Source organism: Meles meles, chromosome 6 (genome assembly GCF_922984935.1).
Source record: "Meles meles chromosome 6, mMelMel3.1 paternal haplotype, whole genome shotgun sequence".
In the NCBI taxonomy this organism is placed as follows: domain Eukaryota; kingdom Metazoa; phylum Chordata; class Mammalia; order Carnivora; family Mustelidae; genus Meles; species Meles meles.
In genome coordinates this window covers 87,063,865-87,088,592 of record NC_060071.1, presented here as the reverse complement: position 1 = coordinate 87,088,592, position 24,728 = coordinate 87,063,865, and the positions used below count along the sequence as shown (strand labels likewise).

General features: G+C 41.5%; 1 protein-coding gene across 1 annotated transcript in view; it reads right to left on the bottom strand.

Annotated features, from left to right (window-relative positions):
* The window catches only part of NPAS3 (neuronal PAS domain protein 3), an 863,147-nt gene that overhangs the window by 433,935 nt on the left and 404,484 nt on the right, over positions 1–24,728 (bottom strand). The window contains 1 exon segment of the mRNA XM_046007000.1: positions 1,992–2,074. Coding sequence (XP_045862956.1) covers positions 1,992–2,074 — 83 coding nt within the window.

Sequence of the window (24,728 nt, the reverse complement as noted above, 5' to 3'; positions counted from 1 at the left end):
GCCTCATTCTAGATCCCCCACTCTCTCAACGATGCCAACTGTTGAACTGATGTTTGGAACAACCATTATATACTTACTCTATATACATTAAGCTTCCGTTCAATTCAAACTCCTAAGTTTTGTGTTTTAAAGTAGTTTTAAGGGGCGCCTGGGTGGCTCAGTGGGTTAAGCCTCTGCCTTTGGCTCAGGTCATGATCTCACGGTCCTGGATCAAACCCCACATCGGACTCTCTGCTTAGCAGAGAGCCTGCTTCCCCCCCCCCTTCCTAGTTGTGATTTCTGTCAGTCAAATAAATAAATAAAATCTTTAAAAATAATAATAAATCAGTTTTAAATTCTTGCAGCTCCTAAGTCACCCTTCCTTGAGGACTCCGGACACAAATTTCAGAGTGAATTGAGAGGATAATAATCAGAGGCTACTGTTTGGACCATTTCTTTCACAGGCTAAGTCTTCTGCACTGACTGCTTCAGACTATGAACAGGAGTCACCCCGAATCACATCAGAATTTCACTGTACATAAAAACATGTTTATATTTATATTAATATTTATTATTTATATATATTTATATATACAGCACTGCTCATAAAAAACTTATAGAGGAGGTTCTGAACAAAGCATGTGTAGGAGAAGAGGAAATAAAAATTTGAGGGTCTAGGGAGAAATATCCTTTCTATATCCCTGAAACTAATCTACTGCCAAGGTAACTCAAAATGTTGTGTGCCACGACAGAATAGCAAATCCCAAGGTGTACTTCAACAAACATCAGTTATATAGCAACTTAACGGGTATTAATGGAGAAATGGCAAACATCAGAATAAACAAAAATGAACCAAGTAAGGCTGTCCTGGGCCTTAAATTTGCAAATAATAACTGTGACATCTCAGACATAATGAATTATCAGAATTGTCTCCAAAGACTGTTAAAAATCATCAATTTCTGGACCTCACCCCGAAGATTCTGATTTAGTAAGAATGTTTCCTTCAAACAGGGGTCTCAGAGGATTTTGAAGTTGCCAACCCATGAACCAGCTCAGAGAATCCCTGGGGTTTGACCACGGGGGATCCGATGTTAACAGTTTTTCTGGATACATATCATCAGAAATAATAAGCTAGGTCCAATGAAAAGCATAGCCAAGTTTTCCAAATAAGCTGCAGAACTATCCCAAACATGTCTGTTTCTCTAATTCCGTATCAAAAATGTATCTCACATAGTTTCAAAAAAAGAAAAGAAAAAGCAAGCTCTGGCCATGTCAACACATTTGTTCTGGAAGCAGAAACAATGTAGGACAATTATCCCTGGATATATCCAACTCACCCCAAAGTCTTAAAGAAAAAATGTTTTTTGAGTAAGTGAGATGCAGGGTTTGGGATGAATCTTATCTCGGACTAAATGACTGCAGTTCCATCCTAGTAACCCTCACATTGACTTGTCATGGAATTCATAGGCAAAAATCAATTATGATTATTCGTCTCCTTTTACTTAAAATATACTTTAAAATTTCATTCTGAGAAAGCTTGTAATTTGGGGAGGCAAACGTTAAGATTGAAAGCGCTTATGAATACAAACTCAAGCGAAGAACAACTGAAATTTGGCAGCACATAAAAATGTCACATTACTGTCACAACAAAATTTTGCTCTTCCAAAAACAATATATAGCTCCAAAGACACACACATATATCCACTTACAAATGCAGCACACACACAGTCATTCTGGGAACAGCCAGCTACTATACATTTTGCATCAACTGAATAGTGCAATTTATCTCAATTATTACAGCACAAATAATACTTGCCCTCCCTTTCTCATTAATATTCTCTCAAGGGATGGCTTTCTAAAAAGAAAAAAATAAATTCATAAGAGTTTCATAATTCTAAGAATCAACAACGGTCATCCACATAGCCAATATCTGAAAATATTTTTTAAATAAAGACTAAATACGTGCATTTTGCTTAGTAAAACACAAGTAAGTTTCTTTCTCGTTTAATTACCTGCAAAATGTGACTTCCCAAATGTGCTTCAAATACTTCAATGGCCAGTGCACTGGGGCTTCTCCTTCGTTGTGCACCTATAACTTATTAAAAAACAAAGAAGAAGAAAAAGAGAGAAAAGAAAAGAAAGAAGAAAACAAATTAAGTTGGAGCTCTGATTCACACCTTTAGACCATTTTCCCACTGACTACATTTCACTGGGTGGTTTACTACACCAAAGAGCTCTGAAAGAAACACAGTACAGGGTTCATTTTGATTCGGAGTTGTCTGAGCAAACTTTCAACTCAGAATATTAATTTCTGCAAACATGAAAAACTACATTCAAGACTTTTTTCCCTTTTCAATGTGCATTTTGGACTGCGTTTCCTACACTGGAGCAAAACCACGAATGTTTATATTCCTTTAAAATAAATTAGCAAACTGTTCTTCTTAAAATGTAAGAATTGTTATTTTTAAAGCATACCTACACTGCCTGCCCATGTATTGCCCCCTGTCCCGACCCAAACCCCCCAGGACCTAAACTTTTCATACCTTCTAGGCTAGGAAAAAGCAAACAGGATAATTTTTTTTATGTTCTAATGCAATAACTTTATCACAATTTAATAAGCACAACATGTCGGATAAGAGATTCTCATTAATGACTGTTTGCGCTAGTGTTAAGTGTCTCAGGATGGCTGGATTTCATATTTACTGAACACTCATGTGTAACTATTCCTACAGGACCTACAAGAAGCCCAGGTAGACTCCTGCCTAGCACGTGCCTCACCAGGGAAGGGCTGTTTTCTTATCCAAAACCTTGAGGTCTCCTGCTGACTTACAGTCTGCCAGTCCCTTCCTGGCAGACCCTACATGTGTTGTCTGCCAGCCCCTCACTCAAGAAGCCTCTACTATCCTTAACAAAGATGAGCCTAAGGCCGGGTATTTGTGGGATCCAGGATCGAGAGTCTTCCTTTACTAATTTTCTTTTGTATGAGGTCCCCTTTTCCTTCAAATCTGTTCTGGTTATTCTTCCTTTTTATTTATTTATTTATTTATTTATTTATTTATTTATTTATTTTTAAAATTCTCACACATAAAAATCTTCTTCATGGTAACTTCTGGAAGGAAATATTTAGATCTTTTCCTTATTTCCAATAAATAAATTCCTCAAGTTGTCCTGTTTTTCTTGCAAACTTTATTATGAATCTCGACCTTCCTCAAACCTACACACTCTGAATTGAAATAAGACCGAAACACCACTTCCTTATTTCTAAAAAAACCTTTCAGCTAGTTGACAGGAAAATTCCAGCAAAATGCTGCTGGGGTAATTCTGCTTCATTTCAGTTACTCAGTCGGTTGGATCCATAGCTTAGTAGGGATTATAATATAAATGTACTTATGATTATTGTGCTGTGCAGAAGCAGGCAGTTTACCCCTGCCATTGTGAGTTAGTGTCTGTAATGTCTGAAAGGCACTTTGAAAATAGCATGAGTGTTAAGTATCATTATGACTGGCAAGAGGAAATAAAAGGGGCATTTTTTTTTCAATGGGAAAATTTATAAAATATAATTGAAGAGTGATTATTATCAAAGAATATTCCAGCTGGAAGGGATCTTAGAAACCTCTATTCTGACTTCCTCATTTGCTTCAGAAGCAAAACACACAATAATTTTAAAATAGAAAAATCAGTTTTCTATCCTAACATTAATCTTTGCTATAAGTATAGACTTGAGATTTTTAAAAATTTAATATTCAGATATATTTAAGACACTACTGCTGTGTGTGTATGTGCACATTTCTGATTAATTTCCTATTCTAACATGCACATTACTCCCTTCAAAACTCCTTTGGCATTTTTGATAATGCAGCTGTCTTGCTGAATACTGTTTTCAGTTTCTAGAGTGTTAATTGCACATTATGGTAGCTTGGTGTGAATGATCCCACATGAATAAAATCTGCAGTCTTTTTTTTTTTTTTTAAAGATTGTTGTGGGGAGATTCTGGGAGGGAGAGGAGGCAGTTGAAAAACTTCAAAAGTGTCCAGTCTGTTTTTGAGGCAATAATTAGGATCCAGAAAGCTCCTTATTAATAATAGTTCATTTGTGGGCATTTCAGGACTTTCAGTTTTGAAGTTCAAAATAAATCATTGCACTTCACAGAGGAAATGTCCTGGTTTTGGAGAATGTAGACCATTCTACAAAAAGCTGGATGAAGAAGAGGCCAGGAGAGCAACAGCCACCAACCTAGAGAGGACCTTAAAACATCACGGCAAGTGTAAGGAGCATTTTATTTACTAGGAGGCCCAAGAGGCATGCTCCAGTAACAACAGATGGCAGCCCAACTGCCTTCTGGAAGCAGAACATTGACTTCAGTGGGGTGCTCACAGGGGTTATTCAAGTCTGGCCACTGATGATGGCCTTTTTTTTTCCTGCCTTTTCTTCACTTAGGGCTCAGGCTATTCTTTAAGTAAATGCTGCAAATGCATAAATAATTAGGAATTTTATTTTTTCAAAAAAATTTATTCATCAGCCTGGGGGTCCCACACATCTTCAGCAGTGTTACATCCACGAGCTCTACCTGCCTAGTTACCCTTCTTTGTTCCTCAGACCCTCCAGAACCCAGAGTGTGCCTCCCCGTACATGCTAGCATGAGACACGAGTGTCTTGTAAGTGGTTTCATGCTATTCTATTCAATGGCATTTTTATGGCACTGGAACTTCTCTTGATTTATATGTTTTGCACTTATGCAGGTGATGTGGGGCTGTAATGACAGTTCCTAATTTTACAGCCAACATAAATATGTTAAACAGGAGCCCACTATGCCCGTGGTAGAAGCCCTGCTCTGACTCCGGCATTACTGGTAACGAAGCGATGTTAAATATCCACTTCTTGTTTTGTGCTTTTCATCCTATCGCATTTAGGGACCTGAGACAATCATCCAGTTACTCAGGAAAGATGCAGGTACAGTTATCCTGTTGCCTTATGTTAATCTCATGTTGCTAATGGAATATCATTAATGCCTAAGAAGACCCAAAGAGGTCCATCATTTTCAGAGAAAGAATACACTACTTATGAGGCATTCTCTATTTTTTGTGTTTTGGGTGTCAGCCTTTTCTAGAACGATTTGGTAGTCCAGACAAGTGCACACTTACTGATGAAGGGGTCATGGTTTCATCTCATCTACTGACATCGTTTCACGTATTGGTTTGTTCGGTTAAAAGACACTACCTTTTGAAATTTAAAGGACATTATAATTAAATCGACCAGACAAAACCAAAAGCAACACGCTGCTAAATAAATGGAATATACAATCTCTTATCTGGGAGAAGTATGTCCCTAACTCACTGACAGTGAGGTGTGAGAACTGTGGAAGGTGAACAGCTTACACAAAAGGTTAAAAGAAAAAAAAATACAATAATTCAACTTCAAATGTGATTCAACATTGACTGAGTACCAACTTGAAATTGAAAATTGCTGACTATTATAGGTAGTTACTGAGGGTTACCTACAATTACTGTAGGTAACTGGCGCTATAAGACTTAATAAGCAGTCTGAAAAAGAAAATTTAAGCAATTCAAAACAAACCTAGGCCCATCACATAATTATGAACCAAACACTGCAACTCTTCTGTTTTGCCAGGGTTAAAAATAAAACACCTAGAATCTGAAGAGAATTTAAATGGAAGCAATATATAGGGGGAAGGATTTTTAAAAAACCAACCCAAGAAATCCTGATTGTTTCAGAAATCTAGAATGATGGGATGAATCATTAGAACAGTGAGTTTGACTTTCCCCTCATTAAAAAAATGGAAGACACAGAAGGAAACCACAATCTGAAACATGTTATCTGAACAATTAGTCTTGTCCCTCAACGACAACGGCAAAAATATTCCGGTATTGACTCGCATACCTTGTGGGGTGCTCTTTGAGAATTAATTCAGTGCAGTAAAAGACAATCCCTCTTTTGGGAAATACACCACACACCCCCCAGTCATATTCCTAACCAGTGCTTGTCACCTTCGGGGATACACAATCGCCAGGAAGGCTGAGGATTAGCACTCAGTGGGAGTTTGACCTATTCAGCCAAAAGGTCAGCTTGCCACAGAAGAACCCATTACAAAACTGAAACAGGACAGCTCAGTGGACACACATAATGAAAGGGGGAAAAGTCACGGCCCTACTTGCCTTGTGTCCCGCCTTGCCCTTTTCCTTCCGAACTCTCCCCACCCCCATTTCCAGAGAAGGTGGAGCAGCCCCAGCTCCTCACCAGCACAGTTCGCAATGGGAAGGTAAAGCATAGGCGGGGGAGACAAAGGGGCTTGTTATTTAAGAGAGCATTTGAAAGAGATAATAGAAGCCAAGAGGAGTAGGATATTGTGAGGCAGGGTTTCCAAAGGATTGTTTCATTAGGGAAGAGTCGTCATTGGCAAGTAGGGAAGGCCATTTTAGAGACATTTTCTACAGGACCCCTCTCCATAAGGAGCAGTATGGCAGAATGGCTAAACGTAGCCTGAAAGTTCTGGGCGTAGTATTTCAGGGATGGAATCATCCACTTAGTGAAAAGGGAAGCTTCATGGCTGCCCTCTGAACTCATCCTTCAAGGGGCAAGGCTCTGTTCCCACACTGAGCTTGAGGGGGTAGGAAGGAGGGAAGGGCATACTTAATGGAATACTGGACATTGCCCCCTGGGCGTTAGCACTTGGGGCAAGCAAAGTCAGGGTCTGGGAAAGAATGGAGTAGAAAATGCTTAATGAGTCTTTCCATGGCTCCGGAAGGAAAGAAAAGGGATTTGCCTTCAAGAATCTCAATTAGCCTTCCTCACTGTAGAGCAAGGGGAGCCAAGGAAGGGTTTTCCCAGGAAGGAGCCTCGGAAGTTTATAAGGAGAGTATGTGTGCTTTGAGTTTCTCTATCCAAATAAAAATGTCTATGTTTTCACTTAATATGGGACCAGATCTTCACTCTGAAACTGACCCACACAGCTCTGCCTACTGCCCGTATTCACAAGTTGCATCCTTTCCACTGTAAGCCCCTCACTGGTTGTGCAAGGCATAGACACGGGGTGGGGGTGGGCGGTTTCAGATTGGGAGGGAGAGGAGAGACTGGAAGAAGTCGAGCCCAACTTAACCAATACAGCAGCCCCATCACTGAAACCCTGCTGCCCCTGCCATGACATATGGAGTTTCCACACAACGCATCATGCAAACATTTGCAAACATATGATAGCAATGTTTTTCGATGTACTTGCACCAATGTTAGTGGTTTTGCTATTTAAAATACAGATGACCAGAGAGGAGAAATGGGGACAAGCAATGTTTGTGGGCATGTGAATGATTAACGATAAATATAAGGAAGAAAACCTCTTCTCTTCAGGAAAGGTGCACTTTGGCTTTATTTCTCAATTCTTATTTAGTCATTTTGAAACATTACAAAATATATCTGTATAATTCATATCCCAGAACCTATGAACACATTATATTACCAATTTAGACCGAAAAAGAGGTATTTAATCCAGTAAAACAATCGAAACTCTAAGAAGCTGTATGCTGATTTAAAAATTCTTTGATGTAACACATATTTAAATTTCTCCTACAATTTAAGTATGGATTGAATGCATTAGCCAAAAGCATTAGAGATGATATGACTGTGAAAGTATTAATATGTACAAATGAATTACTTAATTTGGGAAAAAGAAACCATGTCCGCTTTTCTCCCCCTGCCCCAAAAGCCTACATATATGGCTTCAACTAGGAAGAACTAAGGGGAAAGCATACAACATTCAATAAATTTGTTTAGTCTGGGGTTTGTGCATCATGCACTTCTTATTGTCTGAAGAACTAAACACTGGCCCTATGATTTCTGAAATTGTTTATGATTTTCTACATCAAAAAGGCAAAGTCATCTAAAAGGGAAATAGCACCAAAGCATTACCGTAGTAAGTACAGAAAATGCTTCTGTGTATTTGGCCAGCAACAAATTATAGGGACTTCTTTCATTCCACCATTTTCTTTCAAAGACTCATCCTGCCCACCATGCCTTCCTCTTCCCTGAAGGAAATGAGAGTGTCTAGCTATCAAAGCAGGGATTTCTCCATTTGTAACCGGGGAAAATGAATAATAGCCTTTCTCTGACAATCTGGTAGTTACTATAGGAAAGATTATATATGTCCCTTAGATGGGCTATGACACAGGACGATTAACATTCTCTAGGAGAGGACCTAAACCTCCCCTTGACAATGACATTCTTCAGGATCTGGGTGAGGATGCTGCTTGGAGTGACAACACCTGAGGGAATGATGGAGCTGTGACAGCCAATGTCTCTTGGACAGAAACCTCAGGAAGATGCAGGCACGATCCATGGTCTGGGTGGGGTACATGAGGGGAATCCTTAAGAGATTCCAGAAGGCATCAGCAGAGATGAGCATTGCATCAGACTGGACAATGGATGAGGATATGTTTGTTACAATTCCTAGCAGGACTTTCTACAAAGGGAAGGAATTACCGGATTATTCTAATTTCACTTTCTTAATCATGCCAAAATAGCAATGTCTATAAAAAGAGGGCACTTTTGAAGGACCAAAGTCCAGTAATAACTTAAAAGACATCTGAATCTTTGCTGAATATATTTCTTGGCTTCAACAACTTGCTACAGGGGTTGCTTTGAGTGGCAAAGCTTAAAGTTAACTATTTAATCCCCTTTACACAGCGAAGGGTAGGAGAATGTCCTCTTTTCCTTACAAAATAAATAAAGGTAAGAAGGTTATTGATCATGACTAATTCCCACCTTTGACTTTCTAGCAGAGATGTGGAATAGGGTGGATTTCACCCCTTCTCAATTTAAGTTTTAAATGGGTTAAGCATCTGCCTTTGGCTCAGGTCATGATTCCAGGGTCCTGGGATTGAGCCCCACTTGGATGGCTCAGTGGATTAAGCATCTGCTTCTGGCTGAGGTCATGATCCCAGGGTCCTGGGATTGAGCCCCACGTTGGGCTCCCTTATCTGCAGGGGGTCTGTTTCTTCCTCTTCCTCTGCCCCTCCCCCCAGCTTATGCACTCTCTCTCTCTAATAAATAAATAAAATATTACCAAAATAAAAAGAATGAAGAATGTAGAATCTTTGAGTGGTGGGGAGTCTTGATTTGAGCTCAGGGAGAAGATAGAAGCTATTTCTGGCTTCAGAGCTACAGCAACAAACATGTATTGACCTGTCCCATGTGGCAGGTGCTCTACTAGGTACTCCATACACAAAGACAAAAGACTAAGATGCAAACCACTGAGTGAGGCAGTCCTGTGCGACAGAAGGTCAAGTGAGCTACAGAGAATGGGTGACCTAGACCTTGGCCTAGGCTTGGAGCCTGAACGTGGACCTGATGTAGGAAGGTGCTCTGCTTTCTGAGTATAATACGCAGGCTATTGTTCTGACGTTCTTTTGTTGCTCTTACTGTCTTTGTTCTTACGTAAATTCTTCTTCTTCCAAAGACAACTTTCCTCTACACATCACCTGCTCTATGTCAGGAAGAAACACTGTGTGTTCTCATGAATTAAGTGCAGAGTTGATAAAAAGACAGAAAGTACTCTCTGATCACAACTCTGAACCGGAAAAAGAGATCACATCAGATTTGAGATTTCAATGTCACACTAACTCTGCCAGGCTTAAAATTTGTTTTTTAACTGATAGAAATAACCTCCCTCACTAACCTCCCTCACTAATCAGCTGAACAGATTGAGAATTTTACATTTTTGATGGGCATTAGATTTGGTTTGCTCACTCAATAGCATCTGGGGGGGGGGGGCGGGAAGCTTTACACTTTCATTTTCAAACTATCTTAAAATCCTGTTGGGGACAACCATACCATATCCCACCGCGGTTAGTGGTATGATTCTACCCAACAGCAGGGTGTCGAGATTATCAATGAATCAGTATGAGGTAGGTCAGTACTCGATGGTAAAAGGAAGAGGTACACATCTGTGACTTTGATTTTGTTTTCCAAGTCTGATCCCCAAATCTCATGTTATGACATCTGTAACATCTGCTACAAATTTGGAGCTAAGTCAAGCACAACCTTATTACTTCCAGTCTAATGCTCCATTCGTCATTCAGGCTCACCTAGGCCACTGATAGGACAGGGAGCTAAGAAACACTGGGTATGCTGGAAGCAGCTTGTGCTTCTGTGGGAGAAAGAAGGCAACGTCTCCTCCTCCTCTCTCTCCTGTTCGTCCATTCATATATTCAGTCATACTCACATTTTCTCATGGACAGTGCCCCTCCCCACCCCCTTGTGCCACCTCAGTGCTTGGCAATGCATTTAGTGACTTTCTTTCTGCCAAAAGTAGAGTCAACATAAATGGTTCCATGAAGCACTGGGGTGTTGGCTCAAAGGACACAATGCTCTGCTTATAACAGCACCTGCTTGAAAGTCATTCTGATCAATTTCCCAAGCTTAACCATCTCAAACTATGGTATCACATGTGTTCACCTAAAATTTAGTGAATACATAGCAGTATGAAAGATATTAACCTCACTGACCTAGGTGCTAGAGATGTAAGCCAGGTTCCTATTTTCATTTCTACATGCTTTTTTTTTTTTTTTTAAATATTTTATTTATTTGACAGAGAGAAATCACAACTAGGCAGAGAGGCAGGCAGAGAGAGAGGAGGAAGCAGGCTCCCTGTGGGGCAGAGAGCCAGATACGGGGCTCGATCCCAGGACCCTGAGATCATGACCTGAGGTGAAGGCAGAGGCTTTAACCCACTGAGCCACCCAGGCGCCCCTCTACATGCTTTCTTTTTAACTCAGCAGAAGAGAGCTAAAGGCATGCATGTAAAACACGTGTTGAACTCAGAGAATATTCGAAAGAAAAGGACCCTGACCTTCCCGGGGATCAGAGTCTAGTGGGGAGACTGACACATAAGGAAATGAATAAAATGTGATAAATGTGCAATTACCAACTCTCACCTCTGACAGGGAGAGTGGGGCAGGAAAAGCCTTAGAGCAGGGATATGGTGGAACTGGGGTGTGAAAGATGATCTTTAAAGGACAGCAAAATACAACGGTTAAAACCGTGAGTGGACACTTCAGCAGCAGGTGCACACATGCACGCACACACACACAAACAGGCCCCAGGATCCACTAGTCAGCTATGAAGGCAAGGACAAATGCACACTGACATAGTGCCACACAGCAAGGTTTCGGGCTCATCATCTTGCGCACTCCAACTTGCTTTCCCTTAAGCGGCAACACCACTGGAATGTCACACTCCTATGATTGCTGGAGAGGCTGGGTCCCCCCACTACCACAGCACCTTCCTGAGGCTCAATACTATAGCTTTATAGTCATGTGACCATACCAAGGAAAACCAAGGCCCACTGCACTTGGTCTGAGGACCCTGACCTTCCAAGACCCCTGCAAGGCTTAAACAGTGTGGTCTCTTCATGCCTACATCACAGCAGGCAGCTTTGCACCGTGTAAGACAACACAGTCACCAACCGGACTGTCGCATCCCCTTGGGTATTCTGAAGGGGACTGCCATGATTTAGGTCCTCATTGTTGGACGTACAGTTCCTTCCCCAAAATGCTTCCTGCCCTCTGCTTGCAGGAGGAGTTCAATGGGGGACAGTTATGAGCAGAGGAAAGAGTTTGGGTTCAGGAGTCAGGCTGACCAAGCTTTCAATCTTCCACTTGTCTCTAATTAGCTGGGTGGTCTCGAACAAGGTAGGTTCTGTGGATCTCAACTTCCCAATCTGTTAGAAGGGTTAATGTTTCATAGGGCTGTCATGAGACCTGTGACAACCACAGCCCTCCTTTAATTTCCCTTCTAGAACTTATTCGCATATCCTCTCTCTCCTCCACCGGTCTTTCACCTTCATAAGCTGGGGAAATTATTCTGTGCACTGCTGAAACCCTGACAGAAAAGGGCCCAGAACACAGAAGGTGCACAATAAATATTTGTGAATAAATGAGCATTCTAGAGCCCCGTGCTGAGCCCAAGGGAGGCATTCAGCACAAGTCAGCTCTCTCCTCGTTGGTATGAAAAGCAGAGGGTAGGCCAAAGATGAGTTTTCTAAATCACTATCTTAATTCCAATTTTAACAGAAATATTGGCACAGCATTTTTCCTAAATATTAGAAATATTTCGAATTAATTTTTTTAATATTGGGAATATTTTGTTTCTCTGTATGTTGTCCCTCAGCTCTTCCTTTCCTATGGCATGATATCAAATCTACAGTGTCACCACAAACCCTGTGAGCCAACTGCAATCAGGGCCTCAAACCAGTGCAAACATTTCACACATACTTGGGCAAAGCGCCAGCAATTCACTGAGTGTCAGCAACTGCCCACTGAATTTTCTTTTGAAGGACTCACTCACGGCCTATTCCAGCAGTAATTGGCATTCATTTTAAGATGCTGAATGCCTCAGACATAACTTGATTAGGTAAATGTACACAGCCACCGCCACTGGAAACCAAAATCAGCTCTTAAAACCCCACCATCTTCCTTCTGATTTCATATCAACAAAAGCCCACACAATTATCAATGGTAAGTGAGCAGGCGTGAGGTCTTGCTTATGTTAGCAGATCAAGGTCTGCATCGTCATTGCCATCTGCCTCTTGGGAACCTACAGAGTCTCTGACTTGGGCAGAGTTAGACGCTAAGACACAGGGACACTATTTGGGCCATAGAGATAGTAAACAGGCTGCCCAGACTGTCAGATCCACACTGGAGGACACACACAAGCATACTCTTTCCTATTTACCACCACCATGACACATAACAAGGAGAAAAACCCTACTTTGAAGACCTATTATTTAGAGTCAGGGTTCAGCCCGAGCTTCTCTCTCCATTAGAGGTTCTTAACCTATTGCTTGCTTTGAATAATAGCTGTTTAAGCATACGCTCTTCCTGAGGCAATTTTCAAACAAAAAACTTGGTGTATACAATTACGAAAATCCCAGAGAGCTTCTGCAATCCGTCCACTGACTTTGGGTCAAGAACTCCGGCTTTAGACCACAGCCAAGTGTCCACATGCATCCTGTACCAGGTTGGGCACTAAAGGGGACTGGATAAATGATTCCTTGAATGGATGAGTAATCAAGTGATTAGGCAAAGGAAGGAATGCAAAAGACCCAGGCAAGGGAGAACCCAGGACTAAAGCAGATACTTGCATTCAGTGTGGAACCACGAGACTGAAAGCAACAGCCAGTAAGTTGGTTTATTCACAAAAATTGCTTTGTCAAATTATACACAGCTCCTCCCCTTCTAAATGCAGACGGAGGGAGGAAAGGAAAAAGAGATAATGAAGGTTTGCAAATGAAGTGGGTACAACTGTGCAATCAATCAACATTTTCTGAAAAAGAATCTGCATCACTTGCCAAAAATCTGAACTGAATAACTGAACCAGCATTCTGATGAGAATGGACTTTGCCACTAGCCAGTCATTTTTATTTGTCTTCCAGCTGTCTTGATTCTTTTTTTTCCAGGAAGCTACTGGTCTCTTCAGTTTAGTGGGTTCAGACATGGCAATTTATTTAACCACGGTCAAATGCATACTCCACGTTTATTTTTTTTAAATAAAACTTTACTGTGTGTCTCCTCTGTGCCAAGTATTACATCGGTTGCAAAGGATAGAATTCAAACACTCATCTAAGTATTAATTGAGGGCCTACTAAGTGCCAGACCCCCTAGTGATAAGCCAAAGGAGCGTGAACAAAGCAGACAAACATGCCCGACCGGAGCTGACATGGTTGGGAGGGGGGTGGGGTCAGACAACAACAACAACAATACACACACACCTCTTTATGTAAGTAGCATGAAAAAAATAAAGGGAAGAGGGGGAAAGGTGGTAGGAATTTCTGTATAATATAAAAACAAAGTCAGGAAAGACGTCTCCAACACTCTATCTGAGTAGAGAGAAGGATCAAGTGAGAGAGTGGCATGACATCCAGGTGAAGGAAAACTAAGTATCAAGGCCCTGAGCTGGGAGACACTTAACCTAGTTCAAGAAATGGCAGGAGTTAGTACCCTCAAAGAATCTAGAGACTGGGGAGACAGAAATATAAACTGTAATATAGTAACGGTTTCTTTAGAGGCTCTCAGGAAAGGGAACATCTAACTTCAGTGAAATTCAAAGATTTAAAAGAAAAGAAGATACTTGGAGTAGAAAGAAGAGAAATTTTCCAGGCAAGATGGTGGTAAGATGTGTGGCTGAGGTAGAGGGAAGGATCTACACAGTGGTACCAATTCAACAAAACATACATAAATTCAGCAAAACATACATTTCCCATGTAGGGAAAGAAATGTCACGAGACATTTGTCTCAAATGTCACAAATGGCCTTACAAACACTGCCAAGGAGTTCATAATTTACACACAGTGATTGGAATCCATTCTAAGCATTTGAGTAGAAGAGGAACGTGAGCACATGTATGTGTTCTATCAAAAGGGTAGTGATGCACAGCATAGCTTTGTGTTTGTAGGAAAGATGAAATTATGGCTATCACATAGTCTGGGCAAGAAGTGATGATGAGTTAATCCTGGGAAATAAGTCAGAAAGACTGTAAGATGAGTTTGGTTCTAGAGGAATTTAGAAAGTGAGAATGGGAGAGATTATAAATTGACTATTAACGGAAAAGGAAGAACACAGGGGAAGTCCAGGTGTATGGGTGGCAAACGGAAGAGAAGATTTAATCATTCCCTGCAACAGGACATTTAAAAAGAGAAGATGCTAAGAAGGTAGGACGTGGAACTGGAGGGGTCTTTAGGACAGGCCCGTCGAGAGGAGATGTCTGGCACACCTGAGGCTTCAGGGTAGAGGTCTGACTGAGAGGAGGACTAGGCTGTGAGTCATTAGATACAGTAGGTGGAGAAGCCACAGAAGGGCAGAATGAGAGAGGGTTAGGGGCCAGGCTGAGGAACATCTGCATTTATAGAGAGGAAAGAGAATCATCAGAGAGCCTGAGAATGAGCCATCAGAGGGTAAGAGGTAGATAAAGAGGTGATGGTATCCTACCTACAAAGAAGAAAAGCAGAACATTTGAAGAAGTGACTCTTCAACTATGTCAAATGCCACAGGAGAGCTCGGAAGACCTTAGATGGGGGCACTGCCGTCCACTGAGGAATAAATGAGAGGTGACAACCACCAATTCTACACCTTAAATTCCTTTTTTTAGGATTTTGTAAGTGAAAGGAAGGAGAATAAGGCATAAAGGATGGGCAAGGAAGAGAGGTGGGAGAATATCCAGGATTTTTTTTTTAAGTGACTTGAGAATGTTTAATACCCTTAGAAGTCTACAATCTAGGCAACAGCCACACGATATAGAAGATGGACAACCCCGGAGGAAGCTACAAAACTGTCCAGAGTTCAAGGTAGGCTGAGAAATGGGGAACATATCATTTAAAAAAAAAATCAATATTTTACTATCGCCTGAGTCAACAAAAGTGATGCTTCCTGGTGAGGTCCCTCATCCAGCCCAAAGGATCCCAACTTAAGAACAAGTTCTTCTAGATGATGGTCAGACAACATAATCACCTATGATTCACATTCCAAAGTATACTTCTATAGGAAAATACATCAAAATCAAGCTCTCATTGTCCTGTGGAAACCACCCTTTTTCCTCTCCTGCTAGGAGTCTCCATACCATTGCTCCTACAGGCTCATCATTTCTGACTGGTCTCTCTCTCCCTTGTTTTTCTCCACTGTGTAAATATGGAAAACAAGCATGCTTCCCTAAGATCCAGGGCTCTACCACTACAGTGACTTTCCTTCTAATTTCATGAAAATGAGAAACTCTCTCCGTATGCAAAGATGGCCACATGCTACGGAAAGGGTAATTTTAAGGCTTCTACCTCACCTCACACTACCAATAGTGTCCTTCACTTCACTCATCGAAAGGATACTCTTTCTGGGTCCACGTGGTATCCAGTCTCTCCTTCCTTGTATCTCTTGTGATGGCAAAAGTTTTTAAAATGTTATAAACAGAGGAGTTACCTGGAATCGCTTTTGGAGTCCCTCTAACACTTGGATCCCAAAAGCAGTCAATAATTCCACTCTGCAGCCAAGATCTGTCAAATACCCATAGACTAGTATTGCAACAGATTATTAATATACCCAGGTGTGAACTAAAAGCATATTAAGGAATCAGAACATACAAAAGTTTCTTTTATGTGTTGGAGAAGCAATTGAAAAGACAAAGAAGGACCTCCTATCCCCCCTGCGTTGTTTAGTGAATTTTTATTAAGCCAGAGAAGAAAGAAACCATGAACGCTATGTGTAGGAGAGAAGAAGCCTTGTTTCCCAAGAACTATGTCTTACAGAAAACCATTGCCTCACCTTCAGTGAGGTTCCATGTTCTAGGTGGGAAGGAAGAAAGACAAGGTCTCCTGGAATTTCCAAAATGTTGTTGAAACAAGCCTCATCCTCAGCGCTCAGAAGAAAATACTCGATGCTCATCTTGCTCTTTCAACTCACTAGATTTTCTCTCTTCCTCCCATTGAAGACAGTTCACTTTGGGGATTTCAGAATCTGAGAGGGACTATGTGCTCATTGATGGTCTTGGGTCAAATTCACTTCTATTTGTGACATTGCTGCCAGCCACCTCTGTCTCTTTTCCTCATAATATAACCCCCAGTCAAGAAGAGGAAGCGCTGGTCCTTCCTGTATTGCCCTCAGAAGTGCATTTGCCTCATCTTCTCACATGACTTTTTTAGAAGGAACTCCTTCCACAGTTAGTATGTCAGCCTGGGTCTAGCTCTGTCCTCTGCCATACTCGTCAAAGAGTTGTCACATTTTTATTCATCTGAATACGAAAGAGTACTTAAACAATGGGAAGACAGTTGTAGTTTCTTAGAACATAATTCTGAAGGACAGAAATCCCCATTTCTAGTCTCAGCTTTTCCATTTACCAGCCAGTGAATGAGGGTAAGACACCTGACATGCAGGCCTTGGTTTCCCCATCTGTACAGTGACATAATCATTCTTTGCCCAAAGAGTTGTGGCAAGGGCTAAATCTTAATATTTGTGACAGTTTTCTAGCATCGACCTAGCAAAGAGTGAGGAATAAATACATTTTAATGCAATCTGGGTTTCTAAAAAGCTCTCTGTGGCAAAATAAAAATGGGTGCCGGTAAAGTGCTGCTGATGAGGAAGATTACGGAGAGTCACTAAGGGGACAGTCTATAAATAGAACTTATCTGTCATCTCGTAGGGTGTGTGTGTGTGTGTGTGTGTGTGTGTGTGTGTGACCTAGAGCCAGTTAGTAAAATCTCAGAGAAAAACAGTTACCAGAGAGATGAACCTATCACCACCTTCTCTGGCATGTTGTTCAAGGATTAAATGAGATGATGTATGTGAAGTGCCCAGGACACTGTTTGACACAGATCTGGTTGTAATAACCAGCAGCTGCCTACTCCTTTCTCCAAGGCCTGTATTCTAGGGAATCAGGTACAAATCAAAAAGACAGAAACAAAAACCTCTCCAGATCTGGCAGAGTAAAATCACACGTCCCGGTCTTGTTCACAAACAAGACTGATGAAAAATGGTCATTGGAGGTAGAATGTTTGGGCGCGGCTGGACTTTGATTCTGTTTTCCTCACTCTCAGCACCACAATCTTCGGGAACAGTAAATGGAGAAGAAGGGGGCAGTGGCATGGAGCGTCCCGCTGTCTATGTGCACATACATGGGTCAGCATGTGGCAGACATGCATGGATGTGTACTTCCCATTCCACACGTAGAGGCTCAGCATCTTGAAGAACATGGACCAGGTCGGCCCTGGGAGACCTGATGGGATGCCGCTGCCTACTGCAGAGACACGTTCGCTCAAGCGCCTTCTACCACCACTACCGTAGCAGCAGAAAGGCTGTCTTCCCGTTTCTGCTGGGGGCAGGGAGCATCAGTGCAGGAAACCAAATAGACCCACGGCATCCTGCCCCCCCTTCTCTTCTTGCGTCCTGATTGGTCGTGTCCTGTTTGTGTTCGGACCCATCTGGACAGCAGGTGTGGCGCTGCACTGGCCGCCCGGATTGGATTGTTGACTGGTGAAATATTTCCGAAGGGCACAACGGACTGCCGACATACCGTCGGTAAAAACACCCGGCAGCCTCCCCTGTTTACACTTGTAAAAGTTAAATAGAAAAGAAACCCGATTTTGAAATTTCTGGAACTATATTTTGACCAGAGGCTTTTAACAAAGCCTCCGTCTATACTATCAGTCAAATGGTGAGCTTGGCAAGCTTGTACCGAGTCTATTAAAGGGGGAATAAGGTTCATGAATTTCAAGCTTGGAGGGCTCTAATTACCTCATGCTCAAACTTTAACTACAAAACTCAGATAAATTGCTGCACTAAAACCATAGAAGATCCTCCACCTGATTTGTGCCAGTGCATCTAAAGCTCAGTGAGGCTGATCCCAGCGAGGTTTTTCAAATCAGTCCTAAGGGAATTCGTGCTGGACCTGTCTCTAATGAGTACGCATGGATTACTTGGTTGTTTTGGTAAAGCTACCCGGTAAATGAGTCAATCTGAAATTTTATTAGCCGCAGAGCATCACGGCAGTCAGTCACATAGCCCAAGAATCCTGGGGAAATTAAAGCCATTTTCAGCATCTATCAGCCAGGTACCAGGAATCCATTTCAGACCCTGGTCGGTAGTTGTAACGTTAGACTAATTGGCTAGTAGTTACAGCTGTCTCTTCAGTGTTTTTGTTCTTAGAGGTGTGACCTCTTCTCGAACCAATTTATGAATACCCCAAGAGGGGTCCTATATTTATTCTAGGTCAGTGTAGGATTCAGATTCAAAAATCAAACAAGAACCAAGAAAGAGGTCTGTATCTATAGATCATGGGACAAATAAGCTCGAGCTAATGCAAGGACAGCTGAAAAGTTGGAATTTAGTGGATCTGGGAGGCAAAGGACAACGGAGAAAGCAAACCCTACTCTCCAACATTCAAAACATTCATATTTTTTTTTTCAAAGATGGCACTGAGGAGAACTGTGGATTTCCCTCTGCCTGGTACAACATTCTCCGTGGCTATTTATCTAGTTACAAACTTTTATAGATGTGAAATATTTTAAGAAGTCCTTTAGAAATGGCCCGAGGTAATTTCAAACTTAACAGACCCTGTCCCACCAGAGCTCATTACAGTGAATTTTATAACAAAGTACCCTCTACTTAATTTTCAGAGCCTAGCCAAGCGTACTAGAAATGCAGCAGCATTAAGTGCAATTAATGGTACAATAAAAGCAGTGGAGGGCTATTTAACACCCAAGAACCAGCAGTAAACACTGGCTCCATGCTCTCCAACACTCAGCGATGTGTCAAAGGACCTGGTGTGTGAGATTTCTATATGGGGGGTGGGGGATGTCTCTCTCCTGCTAGAGAAAAATCTTATGTCCTTCAATAATTCCACCCAGAGACTGTATGAAAGGATATCAAGTTATTCCCTCCAGTCATGCCACTAGCATCCCCACTCCCTTTGAGAAGGAAGCCAACATGGTAAGCTAGTATTCCCATCGGTGAAGCAAAAGGACAAATTCAATTTCACCAAAAATGAGTCTAACAGCAAGTGACTCATAATACACAGAATGATTTCTGCATAACTAAGTTTACTGTCAGATGCCAGAAGAAGGAAAGAAGTAACCATTTAGAATACTATGCTTATTCTTTTCAAACAAACAGGAAAAAAAAAAGGAGAAGAAAAGATGGGGGATGGGCAGGAGCAATTATAATGATGTTTGCAAACCTCTTTAATGATGAAAAATTACTGCTTAGAATTTGAATACGAGAGACACCCAGAAATGAGCAAAAATCTCTCTGGTTAATACAATCATGATCATTAGAGCATCTGTCAATTAGTTAGTTAATTTGTTAAATACAATATGTAGTCAACCAGGTCTGGAAAGATGATTTTATGTATTTACCCTCCATAAGTAATTAAAACAATTCTATCATAAAAATAAGTTATTTGATTATAAATGCCTTTTAGTAGTTTGCATTCAGGGTCCTAGCCTTTTATTTTCATTCCGGGATGAAACTGGTTATCTAGCAATATACACAGGTTAAGAAGTATATTAAAGGTGTATTTTTAATTACAAAACCCCTACCAATAGTTAAAGCGCAGACAGATCTTCATAATCACAACAGCATAGACATGGCTTCAATTAAGAAAGCCACGGACAGGGGCGCCTGTGTGGCTCAGTGGGTTAAAGCCTCTGCCTTCGGCTCAGGTCATGATTCCAGCGTCCTGGGATCCAGCCCAGCTTCGGGCTCTCTGCTCAGCGGGGAGCCTGCCTCCTCCTTCCTCTCTGCCTACTTGTGACCTCTCTCTCTCTCTGTCAAATAAGTAAATAAAATTAAAAAAAAAAAGAAAAGAAAAGAAAGCCATGGACATTCCCCAACTTTCACTGTATTAAAAACATGCTTCTCGTCCCCTTCCTCAACAAAATTCTCCCAAGAGCTTTGACTTTAGTTTTGATTTTTTTCAGTTTCTGACAGTCACTCTCAGATGGCAAGGAAGCACCCGGCGCCTTGGCAGCAGCCAACCGGAACCTCAGGCCAGAAGGCACTACCCTGAGCCGGGGTCACCCTCCAACTGAAGGCACCTTAGTGACACCAAATTGACACCAAAGACACTCCACAACATACAGTTGACTGTTGAATAGCACAGGGGTTTGGGGTGCTGACCCCCACCCATGTAGTTGAAAATATGCATCTAACTTCTGACTGCCCCCAAATTTAACTTCCAACAGCCTACAGGTGACCAGAAGCCTTACTGATAAAGAGTCGATTAACATACTTTGTATGTTATATGGATTATGCACTCTATTCCTACAATAAAGTACATGAAAGAACAGAAAGTATTAAGAAAAGCAGAAGGAGAAAAAAAACCTTTACAGTATTGTACTGTATTTATTGAAAAAAAAAATCTGTGCATAAGTGGACATACACAGTTCAAGCTCGTGTTCTTCAAGGGTCAACTGTAATCCTGACTACTTTCTCCCCAAACAGAAAGCATCTGTGTCCCTAAAGACAAATATACTTCTCTAAAATGATCTAAAAAGAAGGTGATTGTGCAACTGAAGAAACAGACATGAACGGGAGCTCCCAACCTTGGCCCAGAAATGCTGGTGCTACCATATGAATAAAGGAATTTTCTGCAGTAGAAATCTGGTACAATTTCTAGAAAAGGTTCTTTTTTTTTTTTTTTTTTTTTTTTTTTTTTTTTTTTTTTTTAGTAGCTGCTATTTCCAAGCACTTGCCAAATAGCGGCACTATTCTTTTTTTTTTTTTTTTTTTTTTTAAAGATTTTATTTATTTATTTGACAGACAAAGATCACAAGTAGGCAGAGAAGCAGGCAGAGAGAGAGGAGGAAGCAGGCTCCCTGCCAAGCAGAGAGCCCGATGCGGGGCTCGATCTCAGGACCCTGAGATCATGACCTGAGCCAAAGGCAGAGGCCTTAACCCACTGAGCCACCCAGGCGCCCCTAGAAAAGGTTCCTTTAAAAAAAACAGACAAGACTAGACACGTTTTCAAAAAAGAGTAAGTTTGTTCTGGACAACTCCCCTTGTTTCTGCATGAACTCAAATGGTTAAAAATAAGTCCTTTGTACCAACGGTTTCAATCTGAGGGGTTCCTGTGCTAGTCCTCCCTTTAGAGGGTTTGCTAAATTATGCCATTATTTTTGTGAAAATTGGCATTAGGAAGTCTTCTCGATGTACACAGACTTAAATAAATGTATCCATCCCACAGGCAGACAATTCTCAACTGACAAATGCTGACGAGTGCCTGCCCATCTCTCCTCCATGCCTGCTGGGCCAAGGCCCTGTGGGGAGAAGGAGGCGAAGGCCACGCAGTGACAGAAGCACGGGCTTGGAAATCAGGCAGATCAAGATCATAATCGTGATCTTTGCTATTTAGCAACTAGAGGATTTCAAGTGAGTTACTTGATCTGGCCGAGCCTTGACTTTCTCCTCAGATACTTGCTCACAGAGTTGAGAAGAGAATTCACGTAACATTGCGGCACTCTTGCTTGGACTCTTCTCTTGGCCTGCCCAGACTCTCACCCTCAGCTAAAGGTACACAGACCCTGTCAGGCAAGGCTTATCCAGAGGCCTCACTCCCTCAGCCTTCTGTCCGTGGACAGTTGGAAGGCATCTGGTTCTGCTCTGAGCTCCCACACCATATTCTTCACTGTTCTTCTAGCTTTCACTTTATACCTTGTTTATAGTTTTCTTGTGTGTTTGTGCCCACATTTTAATTTGTGATAAGATTATCTTCATTTATAACCTACAATGCCAATAAATATTTTTGAGTGTCTTCTAAAAACATTTAAGAAATGTTTTGAGCAATTTTTTTTCACTTACTTTTGGCTACAGTGTCTGAAATATCACAAGTAACTCTGGTTCGCAGTTTGTCTGATTTAACAAACATACTTGTTTAGAAAGTGAATCATCTGAGTAGGTGAAAAAGATTATTAATAATTCACACAGCAGTGTGCATTGATGCCACCAGTTTGCTTTTCTCTTAATCCCTAGAGAAACGGAGATGTACTGAGAGCTGGAATTTTGATAATGCTATAAAAAAAAATAAAAAGGGAAGGAAAGTGAGAATTTCTGAACAATGGAGCTCTTGGAGGGTTAGGGGCTTATCTTACCTCTCTTTTCCCCTAACGGTGGGCTTAGGGTGGTGGACATAGAATGACCTAAGGACAGGTGGGTACTACAGGCCTGAGGAAACCTTACTAGCAGGTGAAGGAGGCATCAGCAACACTGAAAGAAAGGTATTCCAACCAGTTTTGATCTATTTCAAAATGATGCCCAGCACCATGCTAGTGCTCAGGCCCAAGGAAAGCTGCTCCTAGGACCTATAAGGCATAAAGGGATGGTCAATTGTAGGGAACGCATGGGTGGCTCAGTTGGTCAAGCATCTGCCTTCAGCTCAGGTCTAAATCTCGGGGTCCTGGGATCAAGCCTTGCTTTGAGCTCCCTGTTCAGCAGGGAGTCGAGTCTGCTTGTCCCTCCCCCTCTGACCCTCCCTTCTTCTCATGCTCTCTCTCGCTCTCTTTCTCAAATAAATACATAAGATCTTATAAAAAATGAGGATGGTCAGTTTTATCGCAGGGCTCCATTATGGGCACACAGGATCCATGGACTCAGCTAGAAAGCTAATCTCCATTTACACTATTTTTTCCTGGAAGGAGTCCACTGGTATTATAAACAGTGAACATTTATATTTATAAATCTTTCTAATAGATCCTAATTTCCTTGAGGGTAAAGATCACAGATGAAATGCTCCTAACCCTGAATCAACATTTCTATGGACCCCATCGTCTTTCTATTAAGATGTGATGCTGATAATGTTTAATTTCCAGCAACTGAGAAAGGCGAGTGAAGAATGAAATGAGATCACAGGAAATGGTATCACTCAAGATATTTTTATTTAAGGACTTAGTGGAGATGTGAAAAATAAGGGAGGGAAATTTGTGGTCTCGGCAGAGGGAGGCTTGTCGCTGGCACTAAACATTCATCCTTGGGCTGGTGACACCACTCCTTTGCCCCAGGCAGAGTAATAAAGGCTTAATTCAGCATCCTTCCACCTGGCTAACTCAGGTTTTGTGAACACAAGAAAAAGAAGTTCACTTCAAGAATATCAATCTACTTCCTTTCATGAGCTATAAATGCTCTCTAAAGTAAAAGATACATATAAGCGTCTCCTGACCTACTATACCTTTTAGCTTTAAGTGGAATCGACTTTATTTTCCTGTCAACTACAATTTTCACTAAAGACTCCTGACTTCTTTATGGCATAATAAAGTTTTGTCTAGGATTACAATAAAAAGCTTTCATAATACCCGTGACCTGAACATTCTGGATTAATTTTTAAATTGCATCTGAAAATCAGTACAAATGGCAATTCAATGTTTATGTCCTTGAAGCCAGATCTATCCCCTCACCTCTCTTATGTGGTCCATAACTTTTAGGGCAAGTTTCATTATGGAAAAGCTAAGTTGAAAAGAGAGGTTTGCAAAGGCTCTAGTTTACATTTATTTCCGTCTGATGTCTTTTCTTCTAGAGCAAATCCGTTATCGTGCTCCTTTGGGAAGATATCAATAATCTGGGACATATCACTTTGTCACGTGGACTCCATTAACATCTCCCTTTGACTACCTGGCCAAGGGAAAAGGAAGGAGAGGAGGAGGCATGGGAGAGCTTGCAGCAAATTTCCATCCATTCCTTTCACTCCCGACTGCCCTTTCTTAATTCTCTCAGTGCCTCCCCTTGCCTTGCAGGGTGAGGAGGAGGAGGCAGGGTGACATCTGACTCTCTAGTGTCACACACAAGTAACATTAAACCTGTGCCTTCCTTCTCTCCTTCTAGTCTTTCATGATGGCTTTAACCGTGCAATGGGCTGGCCCAGGGAAGCGGAAGGGAGTTGCTTACTGACTAAGGAAAAGCATCTAATGAAACCTAAACAACTAAATCCTCTTAATCACACAGCGAGATATAAGCTGACAAAGAAACCTGCCTTATTATTTGACTCAAATGGTAAGTTTCACCCTAGCATACAGCGTTCTATGATAGGAGCAAGGAACAGAAGTTCAAAAATGTCATTCCTGAGGTCCATTTTTTCAGTAAGTAATGTATCGATCACCCACTATATTCCAGGGACTCAGACAACATTAAAGACATGATTAGGGACAAAAAGAGACAAGACCCCTGCTTTCATAGAGATTACAGTCTTCTGGATTACAGCTGCAGCAAATGGAACCCAACTAA